General features: G+C 27.6%; 6 protein-coding genes across 11 annotated transcripts; 3 read left to right on the forward strand and 3 right to left on the reverse strand.

Annotated features, from left to right (window-relative positions):
* Positions 1-401: 401 nt before the first annotated feature.
* Positions 402-1,653, reverse strand: LOC130678153 (proteasome subunit alpha type-2). The gene is made up of 3 exons (XM_057485156.1): positions 1,514-1,653; positions 946-1,278; positions 402-870 (listed from the first exon to the last, which is right to left on the reverse strand). Exons 1-3 carry the CDS (start codon positions 1,552-1,554, stop codon positions 540-542), a joined length of 705 nt encoding a protein of 234 aa, XP_057341139.1. The 5' UTR covers positions 1,555-1,653; the 3' UTR covers positions 402-539.
* Positions 1,654-1,783: 130 nt separating this feature from the next.
* LOC130678151 (interleukin enhancer-binding factor 2) lies at positions 1,784-3,713 on the forward strand. Its single transcript, XM_057485152.1, has 4 exons — positions 1,784-1,963; positions 2,359-2,673; positions 2,748-3,312; positions 3,387-3,713. The coding sequence occupies exons 2-4, from the start codon at positions 2,380-2,382 to the stop codon at positions 3,671-3,673; spliced, it is 1,146 nt and encodes a 381-aa protein (XP_057341135.1). The 5' UTR covers positions 1,784-1,963; positions 2,359-2,379; the 3' UTR covers positions 3,674-3,713.
* On the reverse strand, positions 3,693-5,427 carry LOC130678152 (uncharacterized). 2 transcript variants are annotated; one of them, XM_057485155.1, is made up of 4 exons: positions 5,202-5,427; positions 4,947-5,140; positions 4,610-4,802; positions 3,693-4,530 (listed from the first exon to the last, which is right to left on the reverse strand). In XM_057485155.1, exons 2-4 carry the CDS (start codon positions 5,069-5,071, stop codon positions 3,883-3,885), a joined length of 966 nt encoding a protein of 321 aa, XP_057341138.1. In that variant the 5' UTR covers positions 5,072-5,140; positions 5,202-5,427; the 3' UTR covers positions 3,693-3,882. The 2 variants fall into 2 exon arrangements, with proteins under 2 accessions (XP_057341138.1, XP_057341137.1); XM_057485154.1 differs by having other exon boundaries at positions 4,610-4,880; positions 5,202-5,426.
* A 207-nt stretch (positions 5,428-5,634) lies between these two features.
* Positions 5,635-11,425, forward strand: LOC130678148 (putative uncharacterized protein DDB_G0277255). 2 transcript variants are annotated; one of them, XM_057485145.1, is made up of 6 exons: positions 5,635-6,082; positions 6,199-6,343; positions 6,409-9,009; positions 9,264-9,703; positions 9,782-9,878; positions 9,963-11,425. In XM_057485145.1, exons 2-6 carry the CDS (start codon positions 6,221-6,223, stop codon positions 11,061-11,063), a joined length of 4,362 nt encoding a protein of 1,453 aa, XP_057341128.1. In that variant the 5' UTR covers positions 5,635-6,082; positions 6,199-6,220; the 3' UTR covers positions 11,064-11,425. The 2 variants fall into 2 exon arrangements, with proteins under 2 accessions (XP_057341128.1, XP_057341129.1); XM_057485146.1 differs by lacking the exon at positions 5,635-6,082 and having other exon boundaries at positions 6,186-6,343.
* LOC130678150 (CXXC-type zinc finger protein 1-like) lies at positions 11,361-14,414 on the forward strand. Of its 2 annotated transcripts, XM_057485151.1 has the most exons (6): positions 11,361-11,501; positions 11,572-11,693; positions 11,759-11,849; positions 11,929-12,831; positions 12,899-13,462; positions 13,583-14,414. In XM_057485151.1, the coding sequence occupies exons 1-5, from the start codon at positions 11,475-11,477 to the stop codon at positions 13,415-13,417; spliced, it is 1,662 nt and encodes a 553-aa protein (XP_057341134.1). In that variant the 5' UTR covers positions 11,361-11,474; the 3' UTR covers positions 13,418-13,462; positions 13,583-14,414. The 2 variants fall into 2 exon arrangements, with proteins under 2 accessions (XP_057341134.1, XP_057341133.1); XM_057485150.1 differs by having other exon boundaries at positions 12,899-14,414.
* LOC130678149 (apoptosis-inducing factor 3) lies at positions 13,002-16,179 on the reverse strand. Of its 3 annotated transcripts, none has more exons than XM_057485147.1 (4): positions 15,906-16,179; positions 14,216-15,827; positions 13,878-14,142; positions 13,002-13,765 (listed from the first exon to the last, which is right to left on the reverse strand). In XM_057485147.1, exons 2-4 carry the CDS (start codon positions 15,786-15,788, stop codon positions 13,594-13,596), a joined length of 2,010 nt encoding a protein of 669 aa, XP_057341130.1. In that variant the 5' UTR covers positions 15,789-15,827; positions 15,906-16,179; the 3' UTR covers positions 13,002-13,593. The 3 variants fall into 3 exon arrangements, with proteins under 3 accessions (XP_057341130.1, XP_057341131.1, XP_057341132.1); XM_057485148.1 differs by having other exon boundaries at positions 14,216-15,830; XM_057485149.1 differs by having other exon boundaries at positions 13,624-13,765; positions 13,871-14,142; positions 15,906-16,177.
* Between the last annotated feature and the right edge of the window lie 196 nt (positions 16,180-16,375).

Here is a 16,375-nt window from a genome sequence, read left to right on the forward strand (position 1 = left end):
CTACTGCAAATAGTCAAAATAACATATAGAACGGGAAACCACAAGTGTTTTTTTTTTTCAAATCAGATTACTAAATGTATGGAATAATAAAATTTTTGCATGATGCATTTTCAGAGACATTTGCTGCCATCGGCGTTATTATGTCATGCCCAAATTTGCTTAGGAATAACAAAATCTGCGCGACCAATGGCAACTTTAACTCATAATGACGTTTTTATTCGATGTGAAGACTACGCTCAAGTCTGGGAATCAAGCAATTTATTATTATAGTTATCTGTCAAGATTTTTTTCATTAGTTTCCTATTGTAACTTATATGTATTAAATTTTTTTTCCTTTACATCAAAATTAAGTAAATATTTAAACAATGTTAGTAGATAATAATAAATAATAACAATTGAAATAATAGACAAGGCTATAATTTTATTAACCTCGATACACACACACTTTCACCAATTATATTCAAATTTTAAATGTGTATACAGTAATATTATATAATATTGGTAGAAAATGACAAAAAAAAGTGAGGTTGTTTAATTATTTATGGAATATTTGCAAGATAATCCTTGACATGAGACGGATCAAGTCGTCTAAATCCATTAGCATCACATATTCCTACTTCAATATTATCAGCAGTCATTTGTCCTTCAAATCCTTCTTTTAATGTTAAAATAGCAGTGTGAACAGCGTCATCTAACTCTAGATCCTCACTGTATCGTTTTTCCAAAAAAGTTTTACCATTTATAAAATTTTTACCCATGGCAGTAGCACGCCATGCAAAATAAGCGCCTGATGGATCACACTGAAATAAATAGGGTTTACCATTGTCCCATCCACAAATCAAAAGTGATACTCCAAATGGTCTAACACCTCTGTAAAAAAATATTAATATTTAATTTAATAATAATAATAATAATGATGATTATTATTACTATTGCAATAATTACCCTGATTGAGTGTATTCTTGCATAAGCATAGCAACTCTTTGTACCAATTGAGCAGTAGGAATTGGCTCACGATAAATCAAAAAATATTGCTGAGCCATTTTTCTAGCTTGTTTAACAAGTAGACGATAGTCTGGGCCCATTCCACTATAAACCATTCCAATGTGCTTGGTAATCATTTCAACTTTACAAAGACTATGTTCATCATATAAAATTGATTTATGTTTATTTTCAGTTGCAAGTACAACACCATTGCAGGCTTTTATCCCAACACTAGGCGCACCAGCAGCCACTGCAGCAAGAGCATATTCTATCTGAACCAATTTACCCGAAGGACTGAAAATATTATAATAATAATTATTTTTTTTTTTTTTTTACATCCTATTTCCATCATTACAATTAATTCTATATTTATTTTATTTCATTGATTATATTTAAAATTTTATTATCAAGTTGAGGTTAGTTTACCAAAACTATCAAGTTAAAATTATCTAATTAACGTTAAATAAAATATAAATAATACTGACAACAATAATGAAAATTAATTTATATAATTATAAATAATAATTACCTAAAAGTTGTTAAAGAAAAACTGTATCTCTCAGACGCCATGACAATCACTTTTTCGATTCAATCATAAATTTTTGTTGTTTGATGTTTGATGTGAAGCGGCTTGGCATGTGTGTGTTTGTCTGTATTAATATGGATAAACTATCAATAGAGAGCAGCACTACTGAATTAAAAGAGGTTGAAAAAGAGAGAGAGGGTAATATTAAACAATTACCAACCAACCAAACTAAATAAAATCATTTTGATGTGTATAGATTGTGTGTTGTGTATTTGGTAAGCCTGACTTTAAACCGGCGTCCATCTGTTCTGGCGTCTGGCTGGCTAAGTACATTACATATTTAACATTTTTACATATCTAACTTTATTCGTATATCGTGTAAAATCGTGTGCTTGGTGTGTAAGCTGAAAACTGTGAGGGTGAGGCGTATTTGGCTGTATCGTAAACCGTGTTGTAAGTATTAAATCTCATTCAATTGCAAGACATCAACTACACCAACTACACTATCAACTTAACCAACACAATTCTATTTTTTAAGTTTATTGACTTTTTTTTAATTTTTATATTTTATATTAAATAATAATCCAGAAGTAATTTTATAATTAAACTTATTATGGTATTTTTTTTTTTTTTTTTTTTTTAAGTACGGCTTTAACTAAATATATTATGTTGTAGTTGACACTATAGATACATATGTATATTGATTTTTATATTTACAGTATAGTATAGTTATGTTTATGGATAGATTTATTTTTTTATTATTATTATTATAAGAAATCGCAACATACTAATGTAGGTATTTCTATTTAATATATTTTAAATACTTTGTGTTTTTATATATTTTATAGATAAAATCAAAAAGAAATAAAATGGTTAGAGGAAGAGGTGGAATTATCCGAGGCCGAGGTGGAATTGGTCGTGGAATGGGATTTATAAGAAAACAATTTATATTACGGCATTTATTTGATTATACTCTTTGTGAAGCAGCATTTCCTCCAGTAAAACCTATGCCTGATGAATCCGATTTTACTATGGCATTATTGAAAAAAAATTCCGACATGTGCCCGACTCCTAAAGAGCAAACTGCTATTCTAGATCTTACTGTTAAATTACAAAGTGTATTGGATAATTTAATTGTTGCTCCGGGAACTTTTGAAGCTTGTGTGAGTATTTCTAACAATAATAATAATAATAATAATAATAATAATATTAATATTAATATTAATATTAATTACAGCAACTCGAAGAAGTAAGAAAAGTAGGAAGTTTTAAAAAAGGTACAATGATTAAGGGCCACAATATTGCTGATATTGTTGTTATTTTAAAAACTCTACCAACAAAAACAGCAGTTGAAGCTCTTGGCAATAAAGTTTATTTAGATTTAAAAACAGTTAATCCAAAAGATACATTTAAATTAACTCAAACTGAACGTGGTTTTGATATTTCTAATAATGAAGCAACAGTTAAAGTTTTAATAACAACACTACATCAAAATTTACGTAAACTTGAATCTGATCAGCATATTGATGTTAAAATTTGCCAAGGTCATTTAGCTGCTATAAGACATTCACGTTGGTTTGAAGAAAATGCTCATCATTCTAGTATTAAAATTTTAATTAGATTGCTTAGAGATTTGAGAAGCCGATTTGAAGGTTTTGAACCTCTTTCACCATGGATGCTTGATCTTTTGGCTCATAATGCTATTATGAATAATCCTGGTAGACAAGCATTACCAATAAATCAAGCTTATCGACGAGTTCTTCAACTTTTATCATCTGGACTTTTTTTACCAGGTTCAGCAGGTAAATTCAAATTATATTTTATATTATTATTATTATTATTATTAATAATATATTTTAATTTTTAATTTATCAAGGTATCTCAGATCCATGCGAAAGTGGAAATATTAGAGTACACACAGCAATGACTCTTGAGCAACAAGATTTAGTATGTTTGACAGCTCAAACTTTATTACGAGTATTAGCTCACGGTGGTTATCGTCCTCTATTAGAAGGTGCAAATAAATTAGCTGTTGAAATGAGTGTTTGGCCAGGGGGTGTTGTCGCTAGTCCATTGGACAAAGCATACGAGCCACCAACTGATCAAGAACAACAAGAAGACATGGATGAAAGCAATGAAGAAATGATGACTGACACTACATAAATTAATTTTTTTTTTGTTTTTTTTTTTTTTATTTTTTAAATACAATAATAATAACGATGCGTCAATAAATATGTCATTTCTATACTCTCTAAATTATACATATATATGCATTAAATCATTATAAATATTCAATCGATCAATTAATTTTTTTTTCAACCCATATGACTTTATTTATAAAGTTGCTTATTAAAATAATAATAATAATAAAATTATAAACAAGGATTATGGTCAGATGACATACTGACTCGAGCACAATTAACTCTTACGTTACCAGGTGGAACTTGAATCCTAAAAAGTTTACCTTCGGGCATACAAACACAAACTTTATATTGTGATAAACTAGATGCATCATTACTACTACTGGTTGACATAAAACCTTGTACGATAGGAATTTTTTTAGTGTCTAAATAAACACCTTTTGCTGCATTTAGTACAATAGTATCATTACTTTTAAGTCGTACTTGATTATCAGCCATCCATATTATTTTTTTACTATCCATAACAAGATTTTCAGCTCCATGCATTGTAACTTCTCGATTAGAATCAATATTTAAAGTTTCATTAATTGGTGCAATAATCCGGTGAGTTTGTGCTACTCTAACATTTATTCTTCCAACACCACTAGGTAATCCAAAATTTGGAAAATCAGTTGAAAAAAATGCATCTCCAGTTCTATAATCTTTTATCTCAAATGATTCAATTTGTGATACAGTTGTACCATTTTGTAGAATCCACAAATTACCTCGAGAATGATCATGACGTCGATTTTTCACACTTAAATGTATACCCGAATCATCACCAGACAATTCCATTGGCTCATCTCCATACCCTTGACATACACCTTCATCAATGCAAACCTTAATTATTAAATAAATAAATAATTATTAATATTACCAACAACAATAATAATAATAATAATAATAATATAGTTTTTACCCGATCAAGATCTGTTTTTCCATAAAATTTAACAAGATTTTCATTTGGAATTATTTCAAGAGATTCCATTCCCTGAGACACTCTTAGAACAGAAATAATTGTTATACTGAGAAGGAGATTACTAAAACCTATCATTGCAAGAATTAATGTTAATGCCCAAAGACAATAGCGTTTTTTATCATTATCAAATGACCTGGAAGATGAAGAAAGATCTTGAGATACAGAATGTGATGGAGATTTTGAACGTTTATTAAATGTTGTTATATCCGTACTAAAAAAATAAAAAGCAATAGTTTTTTTTTCTCCTTGTTAATCATTATTTTAATTAAAATTTTACCTGGAAGATGTATGATTACGTCCAATATTTTTTTTTAAAAGTGGGCCTTCACTATTTGACAGATTATCCTCAGTTTTTGACATTGATGGTGACCCAGCATCACAAGGCTCCAAAAAACTCGACATTATATTTAATTTAAATAATATTATAACTTTTTAATTTTTATAATTATAAAGTTAAAAAATTATTATTATCTGTAAAAGTGTGTGTCAGTATAATTTTATTTATAATTCAAATAGATAACAGTATACCTACCACCATCATCTATAGAAGAGAACAGAACCAAGAAAGCTTTAAAGCTTTGTTGTAATATTAGCGCTTGCGCTGTTAGTTCTAGTTATCGAGCTTTCATTTTATACATCCCACTCTTTTACTCTCTTTTTTTCAAAACTTTAGATAGAAATTTATTGAAATTCATATGGACAACGGTAGTCGAAATTATTCCCGCGTATATTAAAAAAAAAACTCATCTAAATTACCAACAATTGTTAAAACCACATTTAAAAAAAAAAAAAACTACATATGTTGTATACTTTTACTCCACTAGTGTGTTGTCGTTGTATAAAACATATTATTATTATTATTATTATTATTATTGACTTAAAAAATTTAATGCAAAATTCTGTTAATATCAATAAATTTAAATATTTTTAATAATAATGTATTTAAAATTTAAGAGATATAAGTACATATATTGTTGTAGGTTATAAGTTGTAAGTTTAGTTGTGTAGGCAAGCAAATGGCTGCTGATGAACATATATAGATATAGGCCATAGGGTATAAGGGGTATAAGGGAGTATAGTGAGTATAGGTACAGCTTTTTTATCTAAACCTTTAGCTCTTGAGTTAGTACAGTGCAAGTGTGGTGCGGTGAGTTGCGTTGAGTGCTGAATGCTGAATGTGTTGATAATGCAAATGGCGTTATTTTTCAGACTCTAAAAATTAATTTTAACGCTTAACGATTATATTATTTTTATTTATTTATTTATTTTTTTTTTATTAAAATAAAATTAATAGTTTAAATATTATTTTAATAAATTTAAATAATTGTATATAGTTACATAAAAACAAAGTTATATTTACATGGTGTTGTTGATTGACAAATGGACATGATAATAATTATTATTTGATATGAGGTTAGTATAATTGTATACATATTTTATTGTATCATTTCGAAATTTATATATTTTTTTAAAAATATTATTTACAATATTGATATGTCAAAAAGTAATATATAAGTTTAAATTTATAGATGAATAAAATTTAGACAAAGGATGTCATCGGAAAATAATAAAGCACAAAAACCTTGTGTTTTTTGCAATGATCCTGAAAATAATGAGATAAAATATGGTAAAATTTATCAACACAATGACATCATCACTCATTATTATTGTCTGGTAATTATTTTATAATAACAATAATAAATAATAAATAAAATAATATAATATTTATTATTATTTAGTTATTGTCATCAAATATGGAGCAAAACGGAAAAGATGAACAAGGTATACTTGGTTTTTTGCCAGATGATATTCATCGTGAATTAAATCGAGGAAGAAAGCTGTCATGTTCGTTTTGTAAAAAAAAAGGTGCAACATTGGGTTGCGTTGAAAAAAAATGTAAAAAAGTATTTCATTTACCGTGTGGACTTGAAAATAATACACTTCATCAATTTTTTGATCAATTCAAGTCTTTTTGTAAAACTCATCGACCCAAACAAAAAATTGATATAAATGTACGTAATTCAACACCTGAATGTACAATGTGTTATATTTGTTATGATGTTGTATCACGCGAAGATATATATAAAACATTATGGGCACCTTGTTGCAAAAAAAATGCATGGTTTCATCGTGATTGTGTTCAACAGTTGGCATTAAGTGCTGGTTATTTTTTTAAATGTCCATTATGTAATAACAAAAAAGAATTTCAAACTGCCATGCAAGAATCTGGTATATTTGTTCCAAGTCAAGATGCATCATGGGAATTAGTACCAAATGCATTTCATGAATTACTTTATCGACATAATAGATGTGATGCTATTGAATGTAAATGTCCTTTGGGTAGAGATCACATTAGTACCAATAACCCTGAATGGGAATTAATTCTTTGTCGTACTTGCGGTTCACAAGGTACCCATGTTACTTGTGGCAAACTCAAATGGGCTAAAATTTCATGGGATTGTAATGATTGTCTTTCAATACTTTCGAAAAATTTTAACGAAACAACAAGTAATAATGCCACTACTACTACTACTACTACTACTACTACCACTGTAACTACTATTGATTCTGATAACGACGTTGATATTGATGAGGATGATATCGATGACGATGACGATGACGATGATGATGATGATGATGAAGATGATGATGATGAAAATGGTGATTCAGAATCAGATATTTCACTTGGCCATAACTCAGCATGTAATTTAATTAATAAAATAAATATTTCATCGATAAATTTAAAACCAGGGCCTAGATCTGCAAAGCTCAAACAACTTCAACAATTAAATAATATCTTAGATGAACAACAAGCTAATAATTATTTTCAACCAAATGTTTCAATATCTAAAAATCAATCAAACAACACAATAAATAATTTAAAACATAGTCAAAATTATCAAAAAGAAATAAAAGAAACTGAAATAAATAATGAAAAAGAAAAAAAAAAGGTAGTGGAGGAAGAAGAAGAGGAAGAGGAAGTATCTATTTTAGAAGTTAAAAAAATAGAAAAACCTCTTTCAAGATTAACAACAATAACTAAAAAAACAACATCCGATGTTCTAAATTATACTGAAAATGCTAATATAGTTGATGAAATATCCTTTAACTCATCTGTTAATAAATATCCAGAGTTATCTATTGAACGAACTAAAAAATTAGGTTCAGAAACAACTTTAAGCCAACAACAATCGCGATCAGATAACGATAATGTTTCGTCAATTTTACCATCTACTACTACTGCTGTTTCTAATATCGATATTACTACCCATCAAATACCAACTTCACCAAGTGCACTTGAAAATAATAATAATAATAATAATAATAATAATAACAGAGTAGTTGAAGATGTTATAATAGTCGAAAGTGACGATGAAAATGATCAATTATTATTAACATCATCACCATCATTGCAGGTTCCAGTAGTTACTGTAGAAAATACTTTATCATCATTAGTAAATAAACAAGTTGATAATCAACTTGACCAATTTTCAATACAATCGAAATTAGTTACAGCAACACAATCACCTAAAATAAATAATCATGTTATTATAAACTCCGAAGATTCTTTAATGAATATTAAAATAACAGGTGTAACTTCACTGCCTCCAGAAGTATTCGCTCAAGTACCAGATATTTCAAACAACACAACAAATAAATTTAATTCTAATGATTCGACAACTTTAAATCTTACAGAAAATTTAATAAGTTGTTCTTCTTCTCCTCCTTCCACTTTTTCTTCATCTTCTTCTGCTTCTTCTTCTGCTTTATTCAATGTAAATAATCATTTTACTAGCACTGTCTTAACGGATGTACCAGTAGCATCTATATTTAACAAAAGAAAAGCTGATTCTCCATCAGTAGTATCAAGATTAGTAGATAAAGTTAATGATGTTATTGATAAAAACAATAAAGAATTAATGAATGTATCGTGTCCAAAAAAACTAAGACAAGATTTATCATCCCAAAGATATTATACTACTGCTATAACTACTACCATTATTACTACTACTCCTCTTACTACAAATACTTTTACAACTTGTAAATCTTCAAATTCATCAAATGTTGTACCAGATATTACTACTACCACCACAAAATCGCAACAAAATTATTTTAAAAATTATTCAAAATCAATGAATTCTGATATTTCTACGCCAAATCAATACAGAAATGGTATATCTTTAGCTAATTCAGCGGTAATTAAAGTCTATAATCAGCAATATATTATTCCACTTGGTGAAACAACAGATGATAGTACACCTACAATGTCAATAACACCTGAACAAACGATAATGAGTCTCAATGATATTTCATCACAATTATCTGGACAACAAATTAATGTAAGTATACAAATATTTTATTTATTTTTTAAATTATTATTAGATTTTTTTTCTTTTTTATATTCATGATTTTATCATTATAAACAAAAAAAATAATAATTAATAAAAAATAAAAAGTTAAAAATATAATTATAATTAATAAAATGATAAAGTTGTGAATTTATTATTATTATTGAGAATAATTTGCTAGGGAACATTGATTTATCATTGTTCCTCATGCATTTTCTCCTGTGTATAACTTGCAATTCTAACAGTCCGACGGGGATGCAGGCTCCAAACCTGCTGGTGAACTCATTGTATCTCCAACCACACCAACGACAACAACACCATCATCACTACCATCATCATCACCACCACCAACATCAACAAGAACAACAAGAACAACAACAACAACAGCAACGGATATCATCGTCAAATCCATACCAGAGTTACATTCATCAGCAACAGGGGCAATCAGTACCACTGAGACATCAACAGCAACGACAACAGCAACAACAACAACATCAACAACAACAGCAACAACAACAGCCACAGCAACAGAATCAGCTTTATTCTCCTCCATCGAGTTATTACAAAAATTACCAGGCCTGCCAAAGATATCAACAAAATCCCCAGACGATGATCCAGGTGCAGCCAGAACAAGAATTACGATTCCACGAACAAGAAAACATGATCACACAATCTCCGATCAAACGTAAGTACAATTGATACATAAATTATTATTGTAAATGATATAATATATCAATTAAAATCAATTAATTTATTTAATTAGCAATGACAACACCAGAAGTAATAGACTTGGATTAATAAAACAGAAAGTATCATTACGTGATTTAAAATTTCGTGTATGTTCTGGTAATTCCATTGAGGTAAGTTTTTTTTTTTTTTCTCTCAATTGTATTTGAAAACAAATTTATATTATGGCTAATTTTTTTTTCTTTGTTAATTTACAGATAACTATGTATGATAATTATAGAATGAATGTAAATTTAGATACAGCGATAAAATCTTCGATTAATGGTCAACGTTTACGTTCAGGGCGTAGTGGTGTGTGTCTTGTCAAGCCAAGGTCTTCGCGGGTTCGTGGACCTAAATCAAAACGTAAAAGTCATGAAGATTGTTTAAATTATAATTCAACAACTAATAAAGATGATACTCCCACTGCAGTTAATAATAGTTTAACATTAAGTAAAAATGATGGTAGTGCTTCCGATGAAGAAATAAGAGACAGTAATAATATTTTATTATCATTAAATTCAACAACAACATCAGTACCAGCAGCATCTTATTCTGCGAGTAACAATAATGAATGCAATTTAGTAAATAATATAAATTATAACAATCAAAGTCATCAGAGAGACACAGCTAAAGAGAATCTCGTACCTGATAAATTTTATCAACAATTCAATAATACTAGTGATTCTCTGGCAAAACACGATAATAATAATGTTAATATTAAAAAAAGTCACGTTGAATTCATTCGACGTAAATTACGATCATCAAAACATCTTAGTGACATTGATGAAAATTTTACAGACACATCTTATAATATTAATAATAATAATTCTAATAATAATAATAATAATAATAATAATAATAATAATAATAATAATAATAATAATAATAATGATAACGATGATGATGATGGTATACGTTGCCATGTTAGTATTGATTTAAATCGTATTAAATCGCTGATTGATTCAAAACCAAATCTTTTTATAAAAAAAACACGTAGTTGGGATAAACTAATAAATTTAAATGACAATGAATTAAATTCTAAATTTAATAATACATTCAGTGAAAGAAACAGAGGTTTAAAACGTAGTTATAGTTTTGATAATATTCCATCATCAAATCATTATAAATTGATAACTACTGCTAATAATACTGTTACAACACCAACACCAACAACAACAACAACAACAACGACAATGACAATGACTAATTTAAGTGATAATAATACGTTTTCATCAGAAATGATGTTTAATCCCCAACAAAGTATAAAAATAAAAAAACGACGACGAAGTTTTAAAAAAAGTAACCGAGTTAGGTAAATAAATAGATAGTACTATTATTATTATTATTATTATTATTATTATAATGTATATAATAAATATTTCATTTAAACGTAAAAAAACACAATGTATTCTAACGTTATTTATTCAAATTTCTACTTTTGACGCTTTTTTTTTTAATTTTAAAATTTTTTTATCATTATGGTGCCGTATCGGTAATATAGAAAACTACAACAATAACAATGATGATGATATAGTATAAGTATAATCGAACTGAAAACATTCGAGATGTGAAATGTTCGAGATTTTATGATCATAAGTATAAACAGTGTAAATATTAAAAATGGCCGACTATGTCAATAAATAAATTTCATCATTTATACGTATAATAATAATATAAATTGTTATTTTTATTTATTTATTGGATATAGAAATATATATATAATAATTATGAGTAAAAAGAGACATGGATTATCGGTAAGTATATTTATAATAAAATAAAATAAAATAAATGTATATTTTTATTTAAATATTTATTGTTGTTTAGAAAGAAGAAATTGCTAAGCAATTTATGCTACCAGAAAGAAAAAGTAAAATAGCAACGTTATTAAAACAAGATGGACAAGCTTATTGTATTTGCCGCAGCTCAGATAGTTCACGATTTATGATGTAAATAATAATAATAATAATAATAGTAACAATAATTATCAATTAATTAATTAATTAATTTTTAGTGGTTGTGATGCTTGTGAAGAGTGGTATCATGGAGATTGTATTAATATAACAGAGAAAGATGCCAAATATATAAAACAATTTTTTTGTGTTGTACGTACTTGATTTTAAACAAAATAATAACTTATACATATATATAATAATAATATTTATTGTTTTAATAATAAAATAGCGATGCAGAGAAGAGGATTCAACATTAATAACAAGATACAAACCTCGTAAAACAGATCAAGAAGATCGTAGATTTAAAAAATATCGTGATAAAGATGGTCGAAGTGGTGGAAATAGTAGTAGTGCTGCTGCTACTGGTAGTAGTACTGGTCCTGGTGCTGCTGGTGGTCGTCGTTATGAGTATGATGAACCGTGGGTTGGAGATTCATTGATAGTTAAAAAATCATCACAATCATCAAAACGTTGTGGTGAATGTAATGGTTGTTTGAGAAATGAAAATTGTGGTAAATGTGATCCTTGCAGGCATCTTAAAAAATTTGGACCATCAGTAAGACTTAAATTACGTTGTATACAGCGTACATGCCGTTCTATTGGAGCAATACCATTAAAACCTTCAAAAAGTTTAGATAAAAATAGATTTGATAAACCAATTAAAAAACGTAAACGTGATTCAAGTAATGAAAGAACAGAACAGTTGTTGTATAATTTATTAGATACTCCAAGACAATGTTATGGTCCAACATGTATAAGACAATCACGAGTTGGTAGTAAATATTGTTCAGATGAGTGTGGATTAAAACTTGCAACTAATAGAATATATCAGGTATTACCACAAAGAATTCAAGAATGGTCATTGACATCTTGTGTTGCTGAACAAAATAATCAACATGCATTAGAGTCTGTAAGAAAACAACAGCAAGATGTTAAAATTATTTTACAAGAATTAGATAAACGTCATGCTGAATTAGATCGTATTGTTGAGAGAGCTAAAAATGCAACTATTGATCCTAATTATGAAATAGATGATAATGATGATACTGAAATGAGTATGTATTGTATAACTTGTGGACATGAAATACATTCACGTACTGCCATTAAACATATGGAAAAATGTTTCAATAAGGTAATATTTAACAAAATAAATAATATATTAATAACTTAAATCATTTTAATTATTATTATTGTTACAGTATGAATCTCAAGCGTCTTTTGGTTCTATTTTTAAAACTCGTATTGAGGGTCAAGTTATGTTTTGTGATTTTTTTAATCCGATAAATCGTACCTACTGTAAACGTTTACGTGTTCTTTGTCCTGAGCATTGTAAAGATCCAAAAATAAATGATACTCAAGTATGTGGTTGTCCATTGGTAACAAATGTATTTGATATGACGGGTGAATTTTGTCGAGCACCGAAAAAAAGTTGTGTTAAACATTATGTATGGGAAAAATTACGTAGAGCTGAAATAGATATGGAACGTGTTAGACAATGGTTAAAAATTGATGAATTAGTTGAACAAGAACGTCAAATTCGTTCAAATATGGCAACACGTGCTGGTGTCTTGGCATTGATGCTACACTCAACTTATAATCATGAATTAATGGAACAAATGACTCAAGAGCAAAATCGCGAGCAATTAAAAGCAATGGAAGAAGAACTCGAAAGAAGATACAGTCAATTTCATCAACGCAAACTTAAAAATACTGACTAATTATTTATTTTTTATTTTTTTTTTCTTTAACATCATTTTTATAAGGTAACTTACTTCTTTACTTGCATTTATAATAATAATATAAAAATTACAACAAATCAATTTTTTTTTTCTTTAATAAAAATTAAAATTTTTTAAATCATTTTATTGTTTATTATATTATAGATATAGAAAAATTACATAGGACGGAAAAATTTCAAGTACTTGTGAAACTTAAATAAAAAATTAATTTTACATAATCTTTCATAAGTATTATTATTATTATTTTTTAATATTAACGTGTGAAACGATTTGATATTTTGTTGCTGCTGTTGGTGTTTTTTTTGAAATCCAATGTTTTTATAAAACCTAAAAACATTATTATATTGTTGTGATAGTTTTTTAAATATTTAATTTTAAATTAATTAACAAAAAATATTATATAAAAAAATATATATGTACGTATATATGTACATCTTACGAATTATTGAGTTCGTTAAATTTATCAGAAAAAATATTTTTTAACAATTCAACAGGTTTATTTCTCATCCAACCAATTGGATTATCATCGACTTGTTGTTGAGTCAATGTATTTCCTTCATAAATATATTCTGCAAAATCTGAGACAATTGGATCACTTCCTACACTACTCATAGCAATAACTTTACCATCTTTTATATAATAAGCAAAGAATTTAAAATTATCCAGTGATCCATAAATTTTAATGCTTGTTGCACGTCCATGACCTGTGGAAAAAAAAAAACAATTTTATTATTATTATTATTATTATTTTTTTTTTTTTTTTAAATTTTAGTTTACCTGCATAACGGTAACTTTTGCCAAACAAGGTAGTCCAAAAAAAAGGCACAACTCTCAAAGGTTTTTCTTTATTACAAATATTTAAAGCTGCAATTTTACCATGATATTGTGCTAGTGAATAATGACCTATAGATGCTGGATTATTATCAGACACAAATACTGGAGCATAAGCAATATCACCACCAGCATATACATTATTAATATTAGTTTTTAAATAATTATCAACAATAATAGTACCATCATCACGTAAATTAACGTTTGAATTTTTTAACCAATCTGTATAAGGAGTAGATCCTATTCCAATAATAACAATATCAGCTTTTAACGTACTTCCATCAGTTAATTCAACAGAACTAACATCTTTTTTATTATTTTCATTATCAATTGATTGATGATTATTAAATTTAACAATGTTTGTATTAAATATAAATTTAACACCTTTTGATTGATATTCATTGAGAATTATTTTTCCAATATCATCACCAAAAACATTTGAAAGAGGAATATTATTTTTTCCAACAACAGTTACAGATGCACATTTACCAAGACAGTAAGCAGCAGCTTCCATTCCAATAAAACTTTGACCAAGAATAACAACATGTTTATCTAATGATAATTTATTATTTATTCCAACAGAATCTGAATAATTTCTCATAAAGTAAATATTATTTAATTCAATTCCTGGTATATTCGGTGAACGAGGTTTACTTCCAGTAGCTATAAACACATAATTATAATTAATAATATCATTATTATTTAATTTAACACAATTATTATTTGTATCCAATTCAATGGCTTGAGTATTTAATTTTGTTATAATATTATTTTCATCATAATAATTTTGTGAACGTAATAAAACTTTGTTAATATCAAAATCCATTATTTTCGAAACTTTAACTCTATCATATGGTAATACTGATTCTTTACAAATCATTATTATATTTCCATTAAAACCTTGTTGACGAAGAGTATCAGCACACGTTGCTCCAGCTGGTCCACCACCAATTATAACAACTGTTGAACAATTATTATCATTTAATTCTCGTGGTAATGATGAAAAAGATTTTAAAATACGTCTATTATTTTCTAAATCTTTCATACGTGCTTTAACAATAACTTGTCCATTATTATTAACAGTAACATTATAACATGGCAATGAATCTAAACCAGGATAATCTTCAATATCACCTGTTTTAATATTAAAACAAGCTCCATGCCAAGGACAACGAATTCTACCATCTCCAAGTGCACCAGTATGTAATAAAGCACCATAATGAGTGCATTTAGTACCAATAGCATTTAGCTGACCTTTTTGTTTAATTAATAATATTTTTCCTCCTTTACTACTATCATTTTCTGATTTTAATTCCAACAGTTTCATTTCGTTATCTTCAATATCATTTTCGTTACACACAATACCCTCTACATAATCATTATCGTTATCTCCAGATGCTGCTGCTGCTGCTGGTGATGATGATGACAATGATGATGGTGATGTAATAGTTAAAGTTGATTTATTATTATCACTATTTTTATTCTTCATGGAATATGATTTACAATTTTTACCACCCATATTTTTATTTTTTAATAATTATATTAACTATTAATGACACTGCTGAGCGTTAATAATATATATAATAATAATAATAAAATATATATAAAACAATAAAAAATATTGATATATACTTACATATAAAATAAAATAATATAAGTAATGATGAATTCTTTATAAACTATAGAACGCCAGTGAAATTATTAATTTGATTATAAATGAACGTAACAAGTGATGTTGATCATTTATTTATTTACTCAAAAGTGAAAGTAGATCAAGTATTTAACCTTGTAATTGTGAAATACATAATATGACAACTCCCATAAGTTTCTACAGTTTCTAATCCAGATTCCGGAGAGACGATAACGATTGACGATATAGTATATTCTATAGTAGTTATCTTCTCGCGCCAAACTCCAAAGTAAGTACATACATACACACACGTTCAAACATATGTGTATGTTTAGTATTGCGCGCTGCTCATGTCATAAACGAGTGAACGAGCAAACGACGGCCCCTAGCTCCTTCAATTTGACGGCAAATATACGTCAACTTCTGTTGTTCAGTTTTCTTACTAAATTGACTGAAAATTTACCGCAACGCTTGCT

The sequence above is a fragment of the Microplitis mediator genome, chromosome 1 (genome assembly GCF_029852145.1).
Source record: "Microplitis mediator isolate UGA2020A chromosome 1, iyMicMedi2.1, whole genome shotgun sequence".
In the NCBI taxonomy this organism is placed as follows: domain Eukaryota; kingdom Metazoa; phylum Arthropoda; class Insecta; order Hymenoptera; family Braconidae; genus Microplitis; species Microplitis mediator.

Bases quoted from the DNA above. Each gene is read 5' to 3' on its own strand.
- LOC130678153 (XM_057485156.1), bottom strand. From the start codon at position 1,554: ATGGCGTCTGAGAGATACAGTTTTTCTTTAACAACTTTTAG. The intron at 1,279-1,513 runs GTAATTATTATT...TAATATTTTCAG, and splicing joins TTTTCTTTAACAACTTTTAG to TCCTTCGGGTAAATTGGTTC. The intron at 871-945 runs GTAATTATTGCA...ATTTTTTTACAG, and splicing joins CAAGAATACACTCAATCAGG to AGGTGTTAGACCATTTGGAG.
- LOC130678151 (XM_057485152.1), top strand. From the start codon at position 2,380: ATGGTTAGAGGAAGAGGTGGAATTATCCGAGGCCGAGGTGGAATTGGT. The intron at 2,674-2,747 runs GTGAGTATTTCT...TATTAATTACAG, and splicing joins CGGGAACTTTTGAAGCTTGT to CAACTCGAAGAAGTAAGAAA. The intron at 3,313-3,386 runs GTAAATTCAAAT...TAATTTATCAAG, and splicing joins TTTTTTACCAGGTTCAGCAG to GTATCTCAGATCCATGCGAA.
- LOC130678152 (XM_057485154.1), bottom strand. From the start codon at position 5,071: ATGTCGAGTTTTTTGGAGCCTTGTGATGCTGGGTCACCATCAATGTCA. The intron at 4,881-4,946 runs GTAAAATTTTAA...TTATTTTTTTAG, and splicing joins CGTAATCATACATCTTCCAG to TACGGATATAACAACATTTA. The intron at 4,531-4,609 runs GTAAAAACTATA...TTAATAATTAAG, and splicing joins GAAAAACAGATCTTGATCGG to GTTTGCATTGATGAAGGTGT.
- LOC130678148 (XM_057485145.1), top strand. From the start codon at position 6,221: ATGTCATCGGAAAATAATAAAGCACAAAAACCTTGTGTTTTTTGCAAT. The intron at 6,344-6,408 runs GTAATTATTTTA...ATTATTATTTAG, and splicing joins TCACTCATTATTATTGTCTG to TTATTGTCATCAAATATGGA. The intron at 9,010-9,263 runs GTAAGTATACAA...CAATTCTAACAG, and splicing joins TATCTGGACAACAAATTAAT to TCCGACGGGGATGCAGGCTC.
- LOC130678150 (XM_057485150.1), top strand. From the start codon at position 11,475: ATGAGTAAAAAGAGACATGGATTATCG. The intron at 11,694-11,758 runs GTAAATAATAAT...ATTAATTTTTAG, and splicing joins GATAGTTCACGATTTATGAT to TGGTTGTGATGCTTGTGAAG. The intron at 12,832-12,898 runs GTAATATTTAAC...TTATTGTTACAG, and splicing joins TGGAAAAATGTTTCAATAAG to TATGAATCTCAAGCGTCTTT.
- LOC130678149 (XM_057485147.1), bottom strand. From the start codon at position 15,788: ATGGGTGGTAAAAATTGTAAATCATATTCCATGAAGAATAAAAATAGT. The intron at 14,143-14,215 runs GTAAACTAAAAT...TTTTTTCCACAG, and splicing joins CAAAAGTTACCGTTATGCAG to GTCATGGACGTGCAACAAGC. The intron at 13,766-13,877 runs GTAAGATGTACA...TAATGTTTTTAG, and splicing joins TTTAACGAACTCAATAATTC to GTTTTATAAAAACATTGGAT.